At 38.5% G+C, this 19,472-nt stretch overlaps 1 protein-coding gene across 1 annotated transcript in view; it reads right to left on the bottom strand.

Moving 5' to 3' along the window:
• pdhx (pyruvate dehydrogenase complex component X) overlaps positions 1-16,541 on the bottom strand; it is a 28,752-nt gene extending 12,211 nt beyond the window's left edge. The window contains exons 1-5 of the mRNA XM_040133908.1: positions 16,406-16,541; positions 13,618-13,701; positions 11,270-11,370; positions 5,225-5,415; positions 2,759-2,857 (exon numbers count right to left, since the gene is read on the bottom strand). Coding sequence (XP_039989842.1) covers positions 2,759-2,857; positions 5,225-5,415; positions 11,270-11,370; positions 13,618-13,701; positions 16,406-16,541 — 611 coding nt within the window. The remainder of the gene's footprint in view (positions 1-2,758; positions 2,858-5,224; positions 5,416-11,269; positions 11,371-13,617; positions 13,702-16,405) is intronic.
• Positions 16,542-19,472: the final 2,931 nt, after the last annotated feature.

Consider the following 19,472-nt stretch of genomic DNA (forward strand, 5'->3'; position numbering starts at 1 on the left):
CATGGTCCTAAGGTGGGTTCCTTGTGTTTTTCTGAATAATGTGAAGTAAAGTTTTTAGCTTCAGCTAAAGTGCAGGTCTGGAGTTGTACATGACAGAGAGCCAGGGAACAAGCAAACTTCTCATTGTTAATGAATACCTGTGTTGGTCAAGGTCAAACATGCCATTAAAAAAAACAAAAAACTACCTTTCCCCTTTGGACCAGCCCCCATTGCTTTTTAACCCCTTTTTGTGAGTTTTGCCATACACGGTACTAAACTGCTAAAATTTTATATCCATTTCAATCCAAGTTTAATCTTTTAAATATAAAGTGTTTCCCCTGCATTTACATGGGCTTTAGTCATACAGTCATTGTGCTTATAGGAAAAAACAAACAAAGACTGGTACGGCCCATGGTGAGGTAAAAATCATCGAAACCTATACCCATTACTGTGTTAGTATCGTCTATTGGCTAAAATTGCTATTTATGGCAGTGATGAAAGATGTAATGTGTCTTTGCACCCAATCTGTTTTTAAACCATGGTGTGGATTATGTAACATGCTATGATCTCATCCCTTGGTTGCATGACCTCTGTTATTCATGCCCACTATATAGAGGGGCCTCACTAAGAGCAGAGGGTGGAATGGGAGGCGTACCTTTCCCTGGTTTCAGTCTTATCTGATATGCCAAAGGATAAAGGAAGGGAAATTGGGTCTATTCTTCCCTCTCTTGAGGGAGCTAAGTCAATCCGAAATTATTTGCACAAGGAGATTTGGTTTGCGACAAGAACAGAACTGGTCAGTCTCACAACATACCTAAGCTATAGCCCTTACTGTATACCTCAGTTCAGCCATTTGCTAGAAGGAAAAGACTAAATCACACCAATTTATTTTTTGGCATTCCACTGACTACTGCATTTGTCCTAAATATAAACATTTTCCCCTAAAATTATGCTAAACAGACCACTTTGGAAACAAATCCTCTCATGTCAGCCTCTGGTTGTTTTACATAGGTTTCCTCTGGCTAAATCGATGCTATGAAGCCAAAAACTTTGCCCAATGAATTTCTATGCTTGAGTAAGCAGCCATCAGACGTTGCTCAAGGATCAATGCATCCATGAGAATTACACAGCTTAAAACCCCAGACTTATCATCTAAAGAGCTTTCATAAAAACATTTTGAAGAGTGTTTCTTTTTTGTAATTATACCAGACACTCCCTACATCTTACATCTGTGTTCGTCCATTCCTGAAAATTCTGTTTTCAACACTATGAATTGCACTGTTTCTCCAAACAAAAAAGACACATAAAAAAAAAAGAGAGAATAATACACCATTCCAAGCTACGTAGTGCCTTAAAAGTGAAGCTTTGTAAATTTCTTTTTTTTTCCTGTGGCTTGGCCAGCAAACTGTTTGGAACAGCTCATTGTTGCATGGAGACACATTGTTTTGACTTAAACCTCCTTGCTTGCAGAGTGTCTTATCTCCTGCAGGACATTCCTCTGCCTTCTCTCAGCATGAGCCTTCCTTTCTGAAGACTAATTAGCCAGCTTAGGTGTCAATAAGTGAATAGGTGAGCCGTTAATGAAAGTCTCAACACATGGTTTAAAGAGAATTAATTGATATCCTGTCAAAGCAAATCATTGGCATGTAATTAAAACTGCATTACTTAAACAATCTAAACTTCAAAACACTTACAAACAGTGTTTGCTGTTTGTAAGCTTCACATGATTTCTCTTTAACGTATAAAAGACACACATCCCCAAAAACATATGGTCTGCGTTTCTATGGCCACCAGTGGGTTCAGGAGAACAGGTTGCTATGGCGACAGAAGTTGCTTAATGAGATTCCCCAGCAGGGTGTTAGGTGGGTAACGAGAACATTCAATCAGGCTCCCACTGACAGCAGGTATCCCTTCGAGCTCTGGTGTGTGTATGTGTGTTCACACTTGTCTTTAGTCTGAATTCATCACTTAATAGGATTAAAGCACCTTAAATCTTAACCACCTCTTATTCACACTTTTTCACTTGCCTAGTCTCTCCCACATTTTCATTTTCATTCATGCTGCCTACACCGTGGCTGTGACCCGCTTTGCTCTACCTGACATCTCTTATGACGGCCACAAGGGGACCCTTGCAATCTTTTACTGCTGACCATTCACTTCCAGTTTAGACAAACAACATAGAGTGTTGGTGAAATGTGAGACTAATTTCATTATCTTGAATTCTTTGACCTGGTAAACTGATCATACTCTTATTAAAGCTCAATTTTTTTTTTTTTTTGCAGCAACAGAGAATTTTCTGAATAAAATCTATCATCCCGCAACCTGAGACCACTTCAACCTCAGCGGGAATATGGATAAAAGTTAAAAAACAAAAGAGATGAGGTTAAAAAACAATTTATTGCTAACAATGCTTAATATATCTCATATTTTTCAGTCACCAGTAGCTGTTTAATTAATGTGAAAGTGGAGTGTGTGAGAGGGCCACATTAGAATCCATTTATAGGCTATAGTAATTTCATAGTTCATTGCAATGGTTTTATACATTTTTGTACCTTCCACCCAAAATAAATCAGACTAAAAATAATGTCAAAGACATTTTCACCATGAATGGGCAAAATGTCTTTGCTTGCTCTGTGTTGTTCAGCTTTTTACTACCTCTGACTGCAACTAGGGAAACCTATGTGTTTGCAGGGAGATTATGTATCCAATGATGTCGCATTAGGAAAAGCACAACTTGCATGTAATGTGACTTAACACTAACCCATTCAGTCATACTTACTCCTTGGTGATAAGTCCTCTTGGTCCAGTGGGTGTGGCCAGTTTTGGGTCTACACCATGGGTGTCCAGGATGTGTCTTGCTGCTGGACTCAGACGTAGGCTGAACAAGAAAGAGAGTATGACACAATTAAAAAATAGTTCCAGTTTAAGTTTTAAACGTTATGCTTTTGCTTCAAAGACTTATCTTTTAAGTCACAACCTACTTTTATTTTTTAACTATTAGAAATAACAGCAGATAACAATTAAATGCATTCATAAACATACCAATATAAGTACTGCCATATTTTAACCTGTACAATATGAATGTTTACTTACGTCAACAATCCTGAAATCTACATACTTTCATAAAGTATATAGCAATCTGTCTCTTACTTTTGTTTTCCAGTCTAGAGTGAACAGAGTTAATCTGTCTGTTAGTGGTATTGCGATTGACTGCCTTAATTAGCCCATATTTGCATCTGTTTCAATAATCATGCTTGCTGCACAACACATCCATCTTTTATCTTTCACCCCAATTAAGCTGATGCAGCCAAGGTGCAAATCGGAGTATGTGGACGGGCTCATTGTAAAATGCTTGCATACCAAATAGGCCCTGTTTGTTCTGTGACAGCTCCTTTGCTTTTAACAAGGGTGTTGTGTAAACAGGGGTAGCTACGATCTCACACATTCTGAAATGTGAACAGAGAAAGATCTTTTTCAGCAAGTTAGATGGTAGTGGACACTGTAAGACCTGAAATCCCCATGGCTATACACTAAAGAAAAAGGGATGCTCTTTTGTTCTTTCTTCATGTAATGACGTGTAATGTCCACGTCACTGCCGTGTTATGATATCGATAATAATAATAGACCTTATTTGTCAGATACCTGATCAGAAAATACTGGACCAGAAATTTAAAAGGATTTCTGTGACACATACACTCACTTGTCAATTTATTAAGTACACCTAGATAAAACTAAAGCAGTATAAAACAAAAGCTCTGCAATAAATGCTCGGCAATTTGTCCATCCTATTTGACTTAGGGTTAACAAAATATTAGGAACACCTCTCAGTATAACCCAGTTCAGTTCATCAGCACCACAAATTACAGCCTCCAAAATGACAATTAAAATAAATAAATATATCTTTCAAACAGATTCAATAAAAACTGATTATAATCCTCATTAAGGGAGGATTTATTAAAGGCCTGTTGTATTAAACCGCATTCGTTTGTTTCTAGGTGTACTTAATAAATCGGCAAGTGAGTGTAGATTAATTTAATCACTGAACTGAAGAATCTGTGTTTTTACTGAAGCACATGACTTGGGAATAACTTGGATTTATTTAACCACTGGAATAATATGCAGTTAAGAAAATGATTGAAACAATTTCACGTCACTTTAAGCCATTTTCTCACGCATCCATGGATTTTAAAGGAAACAGAAAATATACAACGGCCGAATAATGACGTTAGGTGACGCATAGTATAATGTTACGTTACCATAACAGCAGTGGTTTATAAATTACTTGTTCTGCCTGTTAATAATACTAATATATCTTGTTGGGGGGAGATAAAAAGTTAAATAAAACGAGGTGTTTTGCTGCTGCTACATCTTAAACAAAGTGCTATGGGATACTTTCGCTTCAAGTGACCATGCATAGCAGTTGTACTGCAGTGATAAGCCTTTCCCAATTTGCAGAGCTTGGGTCCCTGTCTAAAAAAGTCCCATACTTTAGATGATCCTGCGTGAGGTTCTGTAGCTGCAGCTCGCTCCAGGTAATCCATGCTTTGACCGGGCGCAGCCATCTGTGCGACGCGCTGTTGTCTAATCGTTGACGTTGGCTGCACGGATAAGTTGCCCTAACCCTAGACCTACTGTCTTTTAATGTTTCTCTTTCTATGTTTCTCAACAACCGCTCATCCAAATACATTCACAGTGAACACTGCACTTTATCAGTAATACACATGTGAAGTCTAAAGTCGCTTGGATGAGCGGTTGTCGAGAAAATCGAAGGACAGACGGACAGACAGAGATTTCTCCATTTATTAGTAGGATATTACTGAATCTGGTTAAAGGCTGTTTTAACAAAACAGAAGGGTGATGTAAGAACTACATTTAAAAGTAGAACTAGCATGACCTGATGTTAATGTTATGCTAAAACTACATTAGTCTGTAAAACGAATGCCAATGAGCTGACTCATTCCGTTGGTACTGTAACAACAAGCTGACATATGAACAAAATCAAAATTATTTAAGGCCTAAACAGTGTATAAATCAGAATTATGGTGATATGGTTAAATCATGAGTTTATATGTCCAAAGCCACCGCTGACCAGAAGCTGTGACCCACCATTATGGCAACATTTGTGTGTGCACAGACTTCTTTTCACTAGAGGTATTTGCAATTTGCTGTCCATTGATTAATAAAAAAATCAATACAGTCAAGGGGTATTATCTGATCAGTTAAAATGAAACGAGGCAGCACTCACGGTCCTGACGTGGCTGGTTTTGGCGGAGGAGGTGGAGAGGGAGCAGCAGGGGGTACAACTGGGGCAGCTAGAGCTGCAGATGGAGCTGCGGCATCTGGAGGGGGGATCTCAACCTGCTTCCAGTCCTGCCCTTCCTCCACCATGAGGGCAATGAGAGTGCCCAGGGACACGTTGCGACTGCCCTCCTCCATCTGTAAAGAGGGTGAGAGAGGTACTTATGCGGTGAGGGGGGAGCATTAGCAAAAGAGGTTCAGTCACTTCAAGCGCAACTGAGATTCCTTGAATAAAGGTGTAGGTCTCCTGCTGTATAATTCTGAGGCAAAGAATAAAAGAATAAATAAAAGGAAAGTGATAGTGAAGTTAATCAGTTAACCAGTGGCCACTGAACATATAAACCTTTTGACAGCCTTTATTAGGGGGCCTCTTGAAGAATGACACTGCCTTCTCTTTCACATCAATTTCCATCACCCTGTTTTCTCCATCTTTTAACAATGCAAAAAAAAAAGATTATGCTGGAATAGGTTCTTGGAGTGGCAACGGATGTATTTTCATGCTGTTCAAATCCACTGCAAGCCTCTCGCTACTCTCCCCAAGCAGTGCAAGGTATTGTTCCTCAGTCAGTATTGATCAGTCTAAATGAAAGGCCAGGCGCAATACACAGGGCTGGGCTACTGCACTTCATCTCTTTTCTAGAAAGGTATCCACTTAGTTAGCTGTCTCTTAAAGATGTAGCTCAATACAAGTAGAGAAGTAGAGGAACGAAAGGAAGACCATCCAAAAATGGCACAAAGACATCTGATTCTAGCGGTGCTGTTTAATTCATTCAATCATCCAACATCAGCAATGATCAGCCAACAGGTGATAACCTGCAATTCTTAACAACTGCCCAAATGAGAGATATAATGTCACAATAAAATGGTGCAGACTGAAAGCACCACTAGTAAATCAACATATTCCACTCAAACACCCTTCTTCTAGCAGGCCTGCCAAATCAAAAGCAGCACTCATAATCATATTCACCTAAATGGAAAGAACAGCAGTATGTATGTGCAACCTGTGCTCACTGGTAGAAAGATCTGCACTTCCATGCTTATTATGGGGGTTAAGACAGTAAGTAGCACTGCTGTGCAAAGTAGCGTTGCACTGAGGTACTAACATTTAACATTTACCTACAGCCAATTTAATAAATAACAAAATGACAACTTTTGATATGCATCTGAGGATTATACTTCCTTGGTTAAATTGGAATTTACTCTAAAATAATTTCCGTGCAGCATTTGTATTAAACTAAATGATGATAGTGAGCAAAAAGCTAATCTAACCTATTAGTACAATATACCAGGCAACACAACAATATGCTCCAGGTTGTAAAACATATAAATGACATTAATGACAAAACTGTTAGACAAAGTATAAATCTCAATCAACGGGTCTGATGTGTGACTAACAAAGTCCATTTCTATCGTGTTTTTTGATTATCGTTTCCCCCTAAGTTTAATTTCTAGGCCGAACGTGTTTTTTTTGTGCGTGTGTGCGCGCATCTGTGTGTTCAGCCTGTCTGACGCTGTCTTCTTCATGTTTAGTGTCTCTACAGCACCTCTCTTGGCCAATGGGAGCTGACGGATGAGGGTTAAGCGTAAGGGCTACTCAGGGAAATCCAGACTTCTGTTCATTTCCACAGGTTTCCCTCTCTTCAGTCCCACAGGGATTTTTCCACATGGTAGAGACTACAGATGCAAACAGGTTTCCCACAATAAGCATGATATCATGACACAAGACATGACACATATGTTGGTATACAGCCATTAAAATATCCGTGTTTAACTGAGGAGGAAAACCTACCGCTAAAGAGACCAACCGACTAAACAAAGGGAAACATAATATACTAAGTGTATTCATTGCAGTGTTAAGTGCTTACACGTACACAGACAGACATAGACACAGACAGAAACACACACACACCCAAGCATGTGCTCATGTCTCATCATTTAACAGACAGAAAATAGCAAAAGGTCATAAGAGAATGTGTCATAATTCTGCTGCCAGTTTATCACCGCAATACATAAAAAAAAAATCACATATTGTGATATGTAATTTTTTGATGTATTGTGGTGATATCACATTATTCAGAATTTATTATTTATATCCACACAAAAATGCAGTTTCTGTAATTTGCTTGTAAAGTTAGTGAGGAAATACATTAGCAAGTACAGAGACTGGCAGCCTTAATAGAATGGTGAACTTCAAAATTATTAGTTAGCTTGTGAATTCAATGCTGTTTTGCATCTGACTCTCAATGCTGTTTGCAGCTGCAGAGAAAATCGTTTTTAAAAACAAAATATATGCTGCATTTTAAACACAAACACTGCATCAGAAAGTTCAAGAGTGGTTTCATGGCTCACCACTTTAGAGGTAGTCTCTCACACACAAAACACACACAAACACACACCTGCTACCATGGTGCTTGGTTAGAGTTTCATAGTAAAATCATATGCACTGTATAAAGTACACATGGTGATTGGCTGCATTTTCTAAGTACACTGTAGTGTAGCGTGGGGCTCAACACTGCCATCAAATGGTTATGGAACACAGTGAAACCTATGGTAAGTGTAAATGATGCTTACACCTCAGTGTTTGCAATGGTTCAGATATCCTCTGTACTCATGTCTTTGACAGCTACACTATGGAAACTTGGACTGTGCCAAACTTACAGAAAGTAAATTGTACATTCTCCACAATTCACAGAATGCCTTTTTATGCAACAAAGAATACGTACATTTTGTAATTGATTTTACACTGAACTATTCTAAAGGAATGGGTGGCCACTTCTGATTAAGATAATTGGGTAATATGTGACCTCTGATCTTCATGCCTCTTCCCCACAGCCATCTTTTCTCTGATGCTCAATGTAAATAGGCTCAGGACTGCAAAGAAAGAGTCTGCTGGCCTGATCCAGTCCTGGGGCATTTCACTAGCAACTGTGAAAAGTCTAACAGATTCTCAGACAGGACTCTTTCGGAACCTTTCCAGAGCCCATCAGCAAGGCTAATGATATTTCAAAGTCAGACTAGACCTTTTATGAGTTTTAACCTACTTATCAGCAAACTGGTACCATACAGCCATACAAGTCCCCTGGGAGTCTAAACAGCTCCGTCCCAATAAGCTTAGCCTCAACAGTTATCAACATTTCTTTTAACTTCAACAGACTGTTGGATGCTATTGCTATGAAGGTTTTTTATATGTTCTATTCAAACTTTAAAATTTCAGGCCTGTCAGTCAGTTGTTATATGTGACATCAACTCAAGGTCAAACAGTGCACAGTGGAAGAATATATAGTGTGTGAGTAGGTTTATTTGTAACAGGAAGATAGATTTCACCTCAGCTTGCACATAAACAGAGAAAAAAAAAAAAATGAGAGAGTTCTTGTCTAAGGAGTGAGACATAGTTTGTCTCTGAACAAGCATGACAGATATAGCATAAAGTAGACTGCAGCAACACCCTTCGTCTTGGAAACAAGAGTCTGCCATTCCAATGTAATGTAAAAACACAAAGACACAATTCATGCCGGAGCTACAGAACCAACTCATTTTTTTGAGACTCATGTTTGTTTAACTTTCTAACCATATCACTGCGATATTCTGGGTTTAAACTGTAAAGGAACCTTTATCAAAGCTCATTTCCTTTTTTCTATCCCATATTTTCAATCACTCTCCACTTTCTGCTTTTTCTAAAGGCAAGATATCATAAACGTAATGTGTCACCTATACACTTTCCCAAACACACAAGAAAAATATAAAATGTAAAATAATTCACTTAAGTCTTTTTGCTAATAGCCTACAGGTTCTTTACTCTTGTTTTGAAATTTGATTGCTTAGAAATTCTAGAGTAGAAGAAAGAGACAGGCTTTTCACCCATTTTGACCTCAGAAGGTTAGAGAATGATTTATACTAACTATTGATTTAGAGGACACATAGCTTTTGGTGTTGAAATTGATCCCATGGATGACAGCATGTGTAGAGGGGAGGTAAGGAAATGAAAAATGGGAAACTGACAGGTTAGCATCACAAAATGTGTTGGATATCTTCATCAATTGTACCATCTATTCAACAATCTATCAGTCCTATCTGCCATGAAATTCATTATATCAAACCATAATTCATCCAGATTCTTCTACTTATCAAACCATTTTTAAACTGGCATTCTCAATTTCATTCTCAGTAGCAATCATCTTGAAATATAGCTGAACACAGGGAAGTTATGTGCATCTATGTATTTGCAAACAGGCGTGTCATTACTTACAGGCTATAATTGACTGTACCCAGGGCAGATTTTCAGATTGAAGCCCTCAGGTCAGGGTACAGCAACGCAGTAAGAACATGATGAGATACAGTAATCTGTGCTCATGGTGCTGACACTACTACCCCCAACCCCTACATCCCAGTACAAGCAGGAATTTTCCCTCCCATTCTCTCACCCCCAAGAGCCATGGTTGGAAATTGGAAGAGGGCCATATCGGTACTTGACCCCCATAAATAACCCCTGCGGAGCACAGGAAGTTCCACGTCTACTGCAGCCTGCCTGGGCATTTGGCCACAGGCGGGTAATTACGGTAGCCTTTAAATTAGAAACCTACTGGGTCCTTGGCGAGCCACCATTACACCACTAAGGGCTAATGTACTCTGACCCAGACAAAGTGGATGTTACATTGCCCATGTCTCGTAAGGGGAATGTACAAAAGTCTGAAATATTGCCAAAAGCTGCTGTTTTTCTTAATAACTATACGTATACTCTTTATCAGAGAGAGAGAGAGACCGAGCTAGGGGGCTTATCTAATGCAGACCATCTTTCTCTGCCAGTTTCAGCTCTATAGACCTTACCCCCAGTTCTTCGGCGGTTGCTATGGAAACTACCTCATCCCCGCAGTAGCTAAGACAAGGATGGAGTAAGGGAATGTGGAAGAATGGAAGCAAGTGAAGTGTAAGGCAGGAAAAATGAGATATAAGCCTATGGGTTATAATTGACACTCCTCCCTCTGATTATTTATTCATTAATTTAGCTACTTCTATGTGTATGACAGTGCATATTAAAGCACAGTATATTCTTCAAGGACAATGTATCTGGGTGGGCATTTGTTGTGTGTATCTGCTGCTGCAGATTGGTTGTGTATTTGTTTTTTGTTAAGGTTGCATAAAGAGACACATCGCCTAATTAAACCCTGCTCCACGCAGGCTTCAGCAGAATGTGAGGGTGTAAAAAATTACACGGCCAAGGAAGATGTCGTGTTATTATTAGATAAGGCACTCTGGAGCAAGGCTTTGAGTTCTTGTGCATGCATGGGAATGAACATAGCAGCATCTCACCATCATCCTTCAGTTTTTAAAGCTAGGGAAACCAAGAAAGTGAACTTACATCTTGTTTAAATCACCTCCATTTCCTCCCACTTTACATACTGTATTCACATCTTTTGCAGATCAGTCAAAAAACAAAAGAGGATAAAACATCTTCTTCTTTCTGTTCAGGGGAACAAACGTGATGGAGTACTGATTAAAGACAACTGATCGCTCTGTCTCTGGCAGCCTATTAAAAATTCAAACAACAAACAGCACAATGGGGGTATGGAGGGAGAGACATATTTGTCACTGAAGACATCCTGTCAAAGCTGTGCTGTCACTGTATAGGGCAAACAGATTTAACATGCGTAGCAAATTAGCATAGGCAACGAAGGAACCCTGAAAGAATCACACAAATATTAAGGACAATACTCTGTGTGAATATTAATTGAATTTAAAAAAATAACCATAACTACTACAAATTGCTGACTTTACATAGTTTGAAGGCAAAATAGCACAAGAACTGAAAACTGAAGAACACTATCGTCAAAAAAGATAATTTAAAATCCCGGTGCTGACACATTTTACACAATTTAAATTCGCCCTCAACCCTCTACTTTCATAGGTAACACACCAAAACCATACTCAAGGCTTAAGTATGACTGTTGTCATCTGTTCCTGCAGAAGAGGTGTATGTGTGTTTTTGCTCACTCACCAAGATCTTTGCCAAGATGCCGTCATCATTAGATTCCATGGTAACGACAGCCTTGTCAGTCTCAATCTCACAGAGGGCATCGCCTGCTGCCACTGCCTCACCTGAGGAGGTAAAGGAACACACATGAGAACTTTTATTACAACACAAACATTTATTTGGCATTCTAAGCACCTGGTTCGCGAACAATCTTTGCTTTACTAAAAGAGTGTAAGTGTAAATGATTCATTCAGCTGTGATAGGAAAAGCTTGAATCGTAATCATCAGCAGCATGTTCAAAACAACTGCTCTGTCACTGGGGCTTTTCACGAACAGATAACAAATAAGTTGCCATAAAAATGAAAGAAGACCATTGAAGGGAAAAAAGAGTTATGCAAGAAAATATCTACTCTGGCTTTGGTCGACATATCAAATAAAAAGCCTAATTACTGTTCACTGGAAAGATTGTGAGATATGGAAACGCAGTGTGTCTGATAGAAGGCGAGATCTTTGCCTATCCTTAGATATCCCAGTAGATTCCCACTGGTCCACCACATGAGAGTGCTGGAATATATTAGCATCTGCTTAGCAGTGAAAGAGGATGGCAATTAGGACCCACTGCCTCAGTCCTTCCATGCACATATATCCATTTTGAGTTACACTTGTTTGTGCAACAACTAAAATGGGTTTCCGATAGAAAAAACTTACAAGACAAATGGACCTTATAGTCTCCGTGGACAAAAAGACAGGCAGAAAAAAAAACTACAGCTGACCACAGCTCATTTTGTACAGGAAATGCTTGCTAGAATCAATAGTCTAATGTTGAAGTTAAAGAATGTTTTGGTCACATTCTAGCCCCCAGCACGTGTCAATTTCTAGACAGCCAAGACAATGTACAGAATTACTGTATCCTGTGTGTGACATATGCCCATGTGTTAAAACGCAAATAAAGAGGTACGGTGTATGGGATAAAGGTCAAGGGTTATCCAGATCTGACATCTGGTCATGTTTCTATCTTCTGGCAGAAAACGGTGTAAGAGAGGTGCATCACTTAGGAATGTAGCAAAGAGCAGTGCTATGACAAAGGCAAAAAAAAAAAAAAAAAAAAATAAAAATCTAAAACCTCAAATTTGTAAGCTGTGTTTAAAGTAGGGGAGATGTGTGGGAAGGAAAACCGGTGGGTCAAGGGAAGAGTAGATGGGTATGGGTGAGGGGAAGGTTGAAAGAGCAGAGGCAGTATTGACGTTGGAAGCCCCTGAGGGCAAGCAGTAGTGGAGTCAAGATTGGATTTGTATGAGACTTTAACAACGTATGACCCCAGGGGTTAGGTGTGATGTGCAATATTAAAGATTAAACAGGCGACCCTGAGCCTTTTCACCTCTGCTCTACCAGAAGGGCAGTGGGAAAGACAACAAAAATTACACTTAGACTACATGGTTACATGGCCAGTTTTTTTCCTGTACAAATAAATCTTAATATCTTAATCAAGATGCTGATATTGTTTTGATGTTTTGAGGAAAACTCAAAGATGGATAGTTATGTGAAAAAATAGCTTCTTTTACAATTCCACAGAAAGGGTTTTATTTCATGTTAAATTCTATTTCAGGAAGCTAGATAATAAGTGATTTTCTACACTGACAAAAAACACTTCTTCACACAACATTCCACTGTAGAACAGTTAATCATATTACCATCATAGAAAAAAAGTGCTTTTTGTAAGCGCTTTTTTAATCTTATAATGAATTTGGGGGCAGAAAGTATCATCCGGAATGTTTCACTTGCCACTGACAATTTATCTTACTTTCTTTCCCTTTCTCACTTACACACACATGTACAATCTCACCCCAAGTCATAGAGGCACATGGCAACAAAGCAAAGCAGCCAATCAGAATTCAGCGTGTTGCCTCCTGATAAATGAGAGTGTGGGCGCACGGCTGAGCAGAGTTGCTACGCTGTGATGAATAGTGACTGCCATGCTTCCTAGAGCCAATTAGCCACCAGAGGCCCTCAGGTGATCCACTGCTCCGGCCTCTGCCTTACAGAGCAAAGTGATGTCATAGAGTAAATGACTGGTGCTACCGTTGGTCCATCATTGTAAGAAAAAAAAAAAGAAATGAAAAAAAAAAAGAAATGTTGAACTCTTTGATCTGATGAACACAGATTCAGAGCGCGTTACTGTAAGAATTACATATATTTAGGTAGCGTCAACGAGAAGGGAATCATTTCATGTAGAAGTAAAATGAGCCACCTGTCTCTTTGGATAACAAATTATAACACACAGTAGTTTTGACAGGTTAGTTAAAAAAAAGTAAAGCAGAGGAGTGTGGTAAAGAAACTGGCAAATAAAATCTCATGTCATATGTTTCTATTACCTTCCTTCTTCAGCCATTTGACTATGTTTCCCTCCTCCATGGTGGGGGAGAGAGCGGGCATTTGCACTTTGAGTGGGCTGACACCTAGAGGATAGAAAGACAATAACAGATAATTTACACTGAAGCAGCAACAATGTCAGGGGTCATCAGACTTAAACATAAAGCAAATATATTTACATTAAATCATATTCAGAACATTTCTAAAGCCAGGTCTTACAACTTCAACCAGGCTTTGTTAATGTAAAAATAAAGTCACGTAACACGCCCAGAAGTATCAGTGTTTGGCTGCAACTAGGCCTCAGGGGGTTCAACATGTTCAGCTCGGCAGTAGAGCATAGGACGAGACAGTGCCACTATGACAGAGGAACACTGACAGGTCACTTATGTAATTGCGATTCTGGCTGACACGGCATCAGAGGCTGCAGAGGCACTCGTAGTCTTGCAAGCCTTTGAGCTACCATCAAAGATGCCCACTGTCATCAGCTGCAGCCACTCAGAAGGCCAGGGTTCATCTGGCTCACAGCACTGTGTTGGACACTGGGTCTTCAGGCTGCCAGAGCAAATCACAAATCCAAGCTGCAGTGGCATCATTGTTTTACTGAAGCTGGCCTGCAAGTGCTTTAGAGCAGTCCGGGTAACTGCTCAAACATAACCTAACTCAAAAGGAAAACCCCTTTGTTTAGTGTATTCTATATGCTCTGTGACCTGCCCAGATGTAACATTTATGATTTATAGAAAGAGAAAGTTATCTAGATACAATAGATAATAGACAGAAAAAGTAAATGTACTTGAGATATGAAGCAGCTTGTACAGGAAGCATTTAATTAAATATTCAGCACAGAAACACAATAAAAATAACTGGCAGAAATACAAAAGCAATTTTGAGCTATTTTTTATGTGTCTCTCAGTTTTACAGTGCAAATTGTTATTAATCCAATACCATAAATCAAGAATCAAAAATCCTGGCATGTGGTCTTGTCAACCCAGCACTTTTTCTTGATTACTAAATGTACTGCAACAATACATGCACATATAACTAATGTTTTTTTTTAAAATCCTGCCAATTATGTGTAATCAAATAAAGTAAAATAAATTCACTCCAAAAATACAAATGGCAAATTCAGTCAATAGTGTATCAAAGTACATTAGGTGAGGTATTAGAGCTCTCGTAGGATCCAACTTTCCATAAAAATGTATGTGGTCTATAGACATGTTATGTGATGCTGCCATCTGCTGGATATTTGGCAATGTCACAAAACTTGAGTGTGTATAGAGAAGGCCAGTATATTCCTATAGTTACTTCACTTTTTACATTTTTCTCCATTACATGAAAATTAGGAATGCCAATGACAGTAATATCGGTTTAAATACTGTTAAATAAACATAACTAGTTAGTGTGCTGAAATTTTGTGCTGTCAGACTTTTTTTTTTTTTTTTGTGGAACTGTCTATCACTTCCCAAACCTGATTGTGGCCATTTACCGACATCATTTACACACTTTATGTAATGAAATACAGCTTGGTGTAAGACCACAGAAGACGGCAGGTGAAATGACTAAATGATCCATCTTGAACCTCTTCAATATTATCCATCTTAATTAAGTTGTTATTGTCAGCATAGTCTCATCAATAATGTAGGCATGATAGATGCTTTTCTCAGCGGACATTTTTGCTCAACAAATAATTTAATTAACAATGGTTCCATTCCAATAAGCCATGTCAGTGAGCCAGCATGCACGATACCAGAGCCCCAAAACTGGTTCACCTAAATGGAATGCAGCCATCATTAACATTATTAATTCCAGTGCGCTGTTCCTGCTTTGGCAAGTCAAAATCTTTGCCGGGGAAAGGGTCTATTATTGCTGTCTGACCACTGGATCCAGTCAGCCTTTTTTCATGGAAGAAATTTTGACATGTCACAATAAGAAAAGTGCAGGTTTAAGTTCTAAAATTAATAATGGCTGAAATCTATTTAGCTGTTTTGGTTTCACTGCTCTGGTACTGTGCATGCTGGATCACTCTTTACCTGTCAGTCTTACTGGGACACTTGAAAAGAACTGAGCCATTGTTAATTTTATTAGAAATACCTGCACTTTTCCTCCAATGACAAATCAGAATGTCTTCTCTGGAAACGGCCTTTTAGTTTATATATATATTTTTAAATACATTTTTTTTTACTGTCCCAAAAAACAACCTCTGATTTAGATACATTATTCCAACTTGTAACTTGTTAATACTATATACGTTTTAAAGTTGAAACTACGGAAAACCGTTGGACCCACTGTTGCAAGTGTGAGAAACGAAGGGTGGCATCAAATCATCTTAAACCACCAGACTGACAGATTCACAGATTGCTAAATAACACTGGCTGCAGCCTGGATTGATACGGCTCTCTGTCTCTATGAGCAGTTTTAGAAGCTTTTACTAATAGCTACCTTGTGGCAGAAGTCACCTACAGTCTACTATCACAGCTGAAAGATTTGGACCGAACCCAGCGCAAACAATTTCACGCTGCGGTTCGGTAACAATTTACGTCCATTTCAAGTTGCTTCCGAAGAGGTTCAAGTAAGTTCCCCCTGTCCTAATGCCCAAACTCCCTAAAACCCGAGAAAAACTGTTCAAGCTGGAATGCCACATGCCAGTCTTCCGATTTAGCAACACTGATATTAGTTATCGTATTATGAAAAACGACAGGAAAGTAACCGAATTACACGATTAACCAAAATTGAAAATGATGATAGCAAATGTCAGCATAAAAAAGGACAACACCTTAGACAGTCAACACTCACCGAGAAACCAGGGTGACTGAAAGAAGCATCTGACTTGCTCCTGCCATGGGTTTGTGGCCCACAAACATTTATTAAAATGAGATAATCTGAGACCAAATAAAATTCCTTGACGACCCAGACGCAAGGAGGCCGCCATGTTGTCGTCCTCACCATCGGTGAGCAGTGTCTCTACGAATGCCTGACGGTAAAAAAACGGGGAGGGAGCATGGGCTGAGGATTGTGTAATTAAAAAAATAGGATTAATCCTGTGAGAATCATCAACTCCAGAGAACGTTTACAAATAAACAGGGAATTGTGGTTTTTTTTTTAGTTTGCACAGGAAAGGTACTCTTAATTTATTTTGATATAAACGAGTAGGCCAAAAAAGAAGTAACTCTTTTGGGTCCTTCGATGACATTTACGCCGTTCCTCTGTTGAGTTCAGGTTCAAATTCAAATGCTCGAAATGTCCAGCGCTGAGCGACCTATTGCCCCCTGCTGGTACAATGTCATAGGCTCCGGTAGAAAATAGATAGGTGTTTAAAACTTGAAAATTAAAATACATTTCTGAACATTGCATGTGGAAAAGCGACTAATGCTCATAACTAACATATTATTAATCACTGTAGCCAATTTCTTACTACTTAATGTACTTTAATGTACTCATTTAGTGTGCATTATACATATTGTTAAATGTCCAAATCATGTCAGGAATCTGTTTCATATATATTTTTATATTATAATAGAATTTATTTGTTTAAACTCTGGGTGGTTCATCAGAATTAGAAATATAGAGATTAAACTCAGTAATTTATACAATCAGTATTCACTGTATAAATTTCATATTTCTTCTCAATATATTCCAAAGTGTTGGATGCTTATGTCCTTCTGTTTGAACAACCAAGCTCTTTTTAGATCCTCTGTCACAAGACGTAACTTGAGCTTAACTTAATTTAACTTAATTTGTTGTTGTTGTTGTTGTCGCTGCTGTGTCACTGCTGGAATGAAAATGAAAATGAAAATGAAAAATTTTACATATATGTCTCTGATTTAATTTAGTAAATCAAATCAGTTTCTCTTTGATGCCATGTATGACCATGTAAAATTCTACCTTAAGGGAAATGAGAACACACAAGAAATAAAACAACAAATCTGCATGTGTGTGTGTGTGGTTGGGGAAAGGTTATGTCTTCTCTCAAGAACAATGAAATAATGGAAATATTCTACAACACACTTTGTATTATGTAATGATATCCTGTATATTTATATCCAATCCATCTTAATCTACCTTATGAATCTGTCTTATGAAAACATGTATGAAAAACAATAAATAAATATGATTTTGATTTTGATTTTTTTTATTGTTGGTCAGATGGGAAATTATTGCATGTAACATATTACATGTAATTACACATGTAGCTAATTACAGCTTCATGTCTCCAAAGACACTTTTCACACACATTATCTTTATTTTCTTTCTCACCTGTGGGAAGAATAAGATTCACATCAAGATGTGAAAGTATTTCGTTGTGACATGAATTTAATTCTATTATTTTTTGTTTTTATTACTTATAATGTGATGTTTGTCATTTTCACTTAGTCAAATGTGGGTTTGTCAGACGTGAAAAAAAAATGTCTCTGCATATGTTTAAACTTGACATTTGTATCAAAAAAGCATGTGTGACAACATGAAAATCTACACGGATTTTTTTCTTTTTCTTTCTTTTTTTCTTTTTTTTTGGTTTGTTTTTGCATTATGTGCCAACAAGGCTATTATTGGGCGAGTTAATGGTCAAAAGTACACGGGAAAACAAATGTCAATGGAAAGTACAAAAATATTAGCAGGAAATACGTTTCATAACATTAACCTTGCATTATCATGAAAACTTCCTCAAGTTTTGGTCTCATCAAAAATGCAGAAAAGAAAGACCTGACTTCAGGGTTTTTTTTTATTTAATGTAAATGAAGAATGAGTTGATTGATTCTTAACTGTTGATTCATCACCAGTGCAACTAAACTTTGGGAATTTTAGTTTTAGATGTTAGTTTTATCTTTATACTTTCACTTACATGTTACTTTTTCTTTGACAAGATTATAAAGTAGTGTGTTGTTTCTAACTGGGCAGAGAGCTGCAGCACAGTACCCTCCCAAAAAAGCAAAGCTGCATCACTGACGCAGTTCCAATCTGTCCAGCTCACAGTTTAGGCTGAATGCCTCACAGGTCCACCTGAGTGTGAAGAGAAAATGATAAGGGGCGCTGATAAGCCAGGCCTGTGAGTGAACACAATAGCCCCACTGAGCAGGCATGGAACACATACAAAATCCCAGCTGAATGTCTTTATGTCCACGCTTAGGCTATCTTTCATCACTTCCCTGATCTTCCTCTGGCATCTATCTGATTGAATTAATGTTTTCCCTTTTAAATAATAAGATAGCCCTTCCGTGGCTCATTCAAATCTGAAAATCCTTTTCTGACAATAAGAGATAAAGGCACTTGTGGACTGATATTGCATATTGTTTTTAGCAAAACAAAGGCTGCCGTTATTTCGTCTGCACAGCCGATTAACATGCGGTGCAGGAGGCCAATAGATAATTCTAGCTGTACATATATTTTGTTGTCATCTTCCTGGACCGTTGTCCGTACAATTCACATTATAATGCAGTCTTTGTGCAATCAAACCACTTGCCACTAAAGTGACACACATGGATTAAATATCTCGTGGGTGTTTTTCTTCCTTCCCAGATCTATTACAACAGGTCTGGCTGCATGTTTGCCTACGTGCCATCAGTGCCTGCTGCCAGTGCCCTCCAACAAATTGTTGTACATACTTGTTACGCTGGTTTAACAGTGCGTTTACCAAATTATCCTGTCTTAGTTACAGATAATACTTGACAACCATTTAAGTCATAGGCCTCAGAGAATCACACACAAAACTTGTGACATACAGAGTGATGCATATTAAAGGCTCACGGTTTGAATCAAATGTCAGCTGCTGACACGGATACTCGCACGGTGTGGGTATGTAAAGCTGGCGTTTGCATTCACAGGGCAATGGTCTGTTAGGAAAATCAATCTCCTGTCTCTTTGT

The sequence above is a fragment of the Xiphias gladius genome, chromosome 8 (assembly GCF_016859285.1).
Source record: "Xiphias gladius isolate SHS-SW01 ecotype Sanya breed wild chromosome 8, ASM1685928v1, whole genome shotgun sequence".
Taxonomy (NCBI): domain Eukaryota; kingdom Metazoa; phylum Chordata; class Actinopteri; order Istiophoriformes; family Xiphiidae; genus Xiphias; species Xiphias gladius.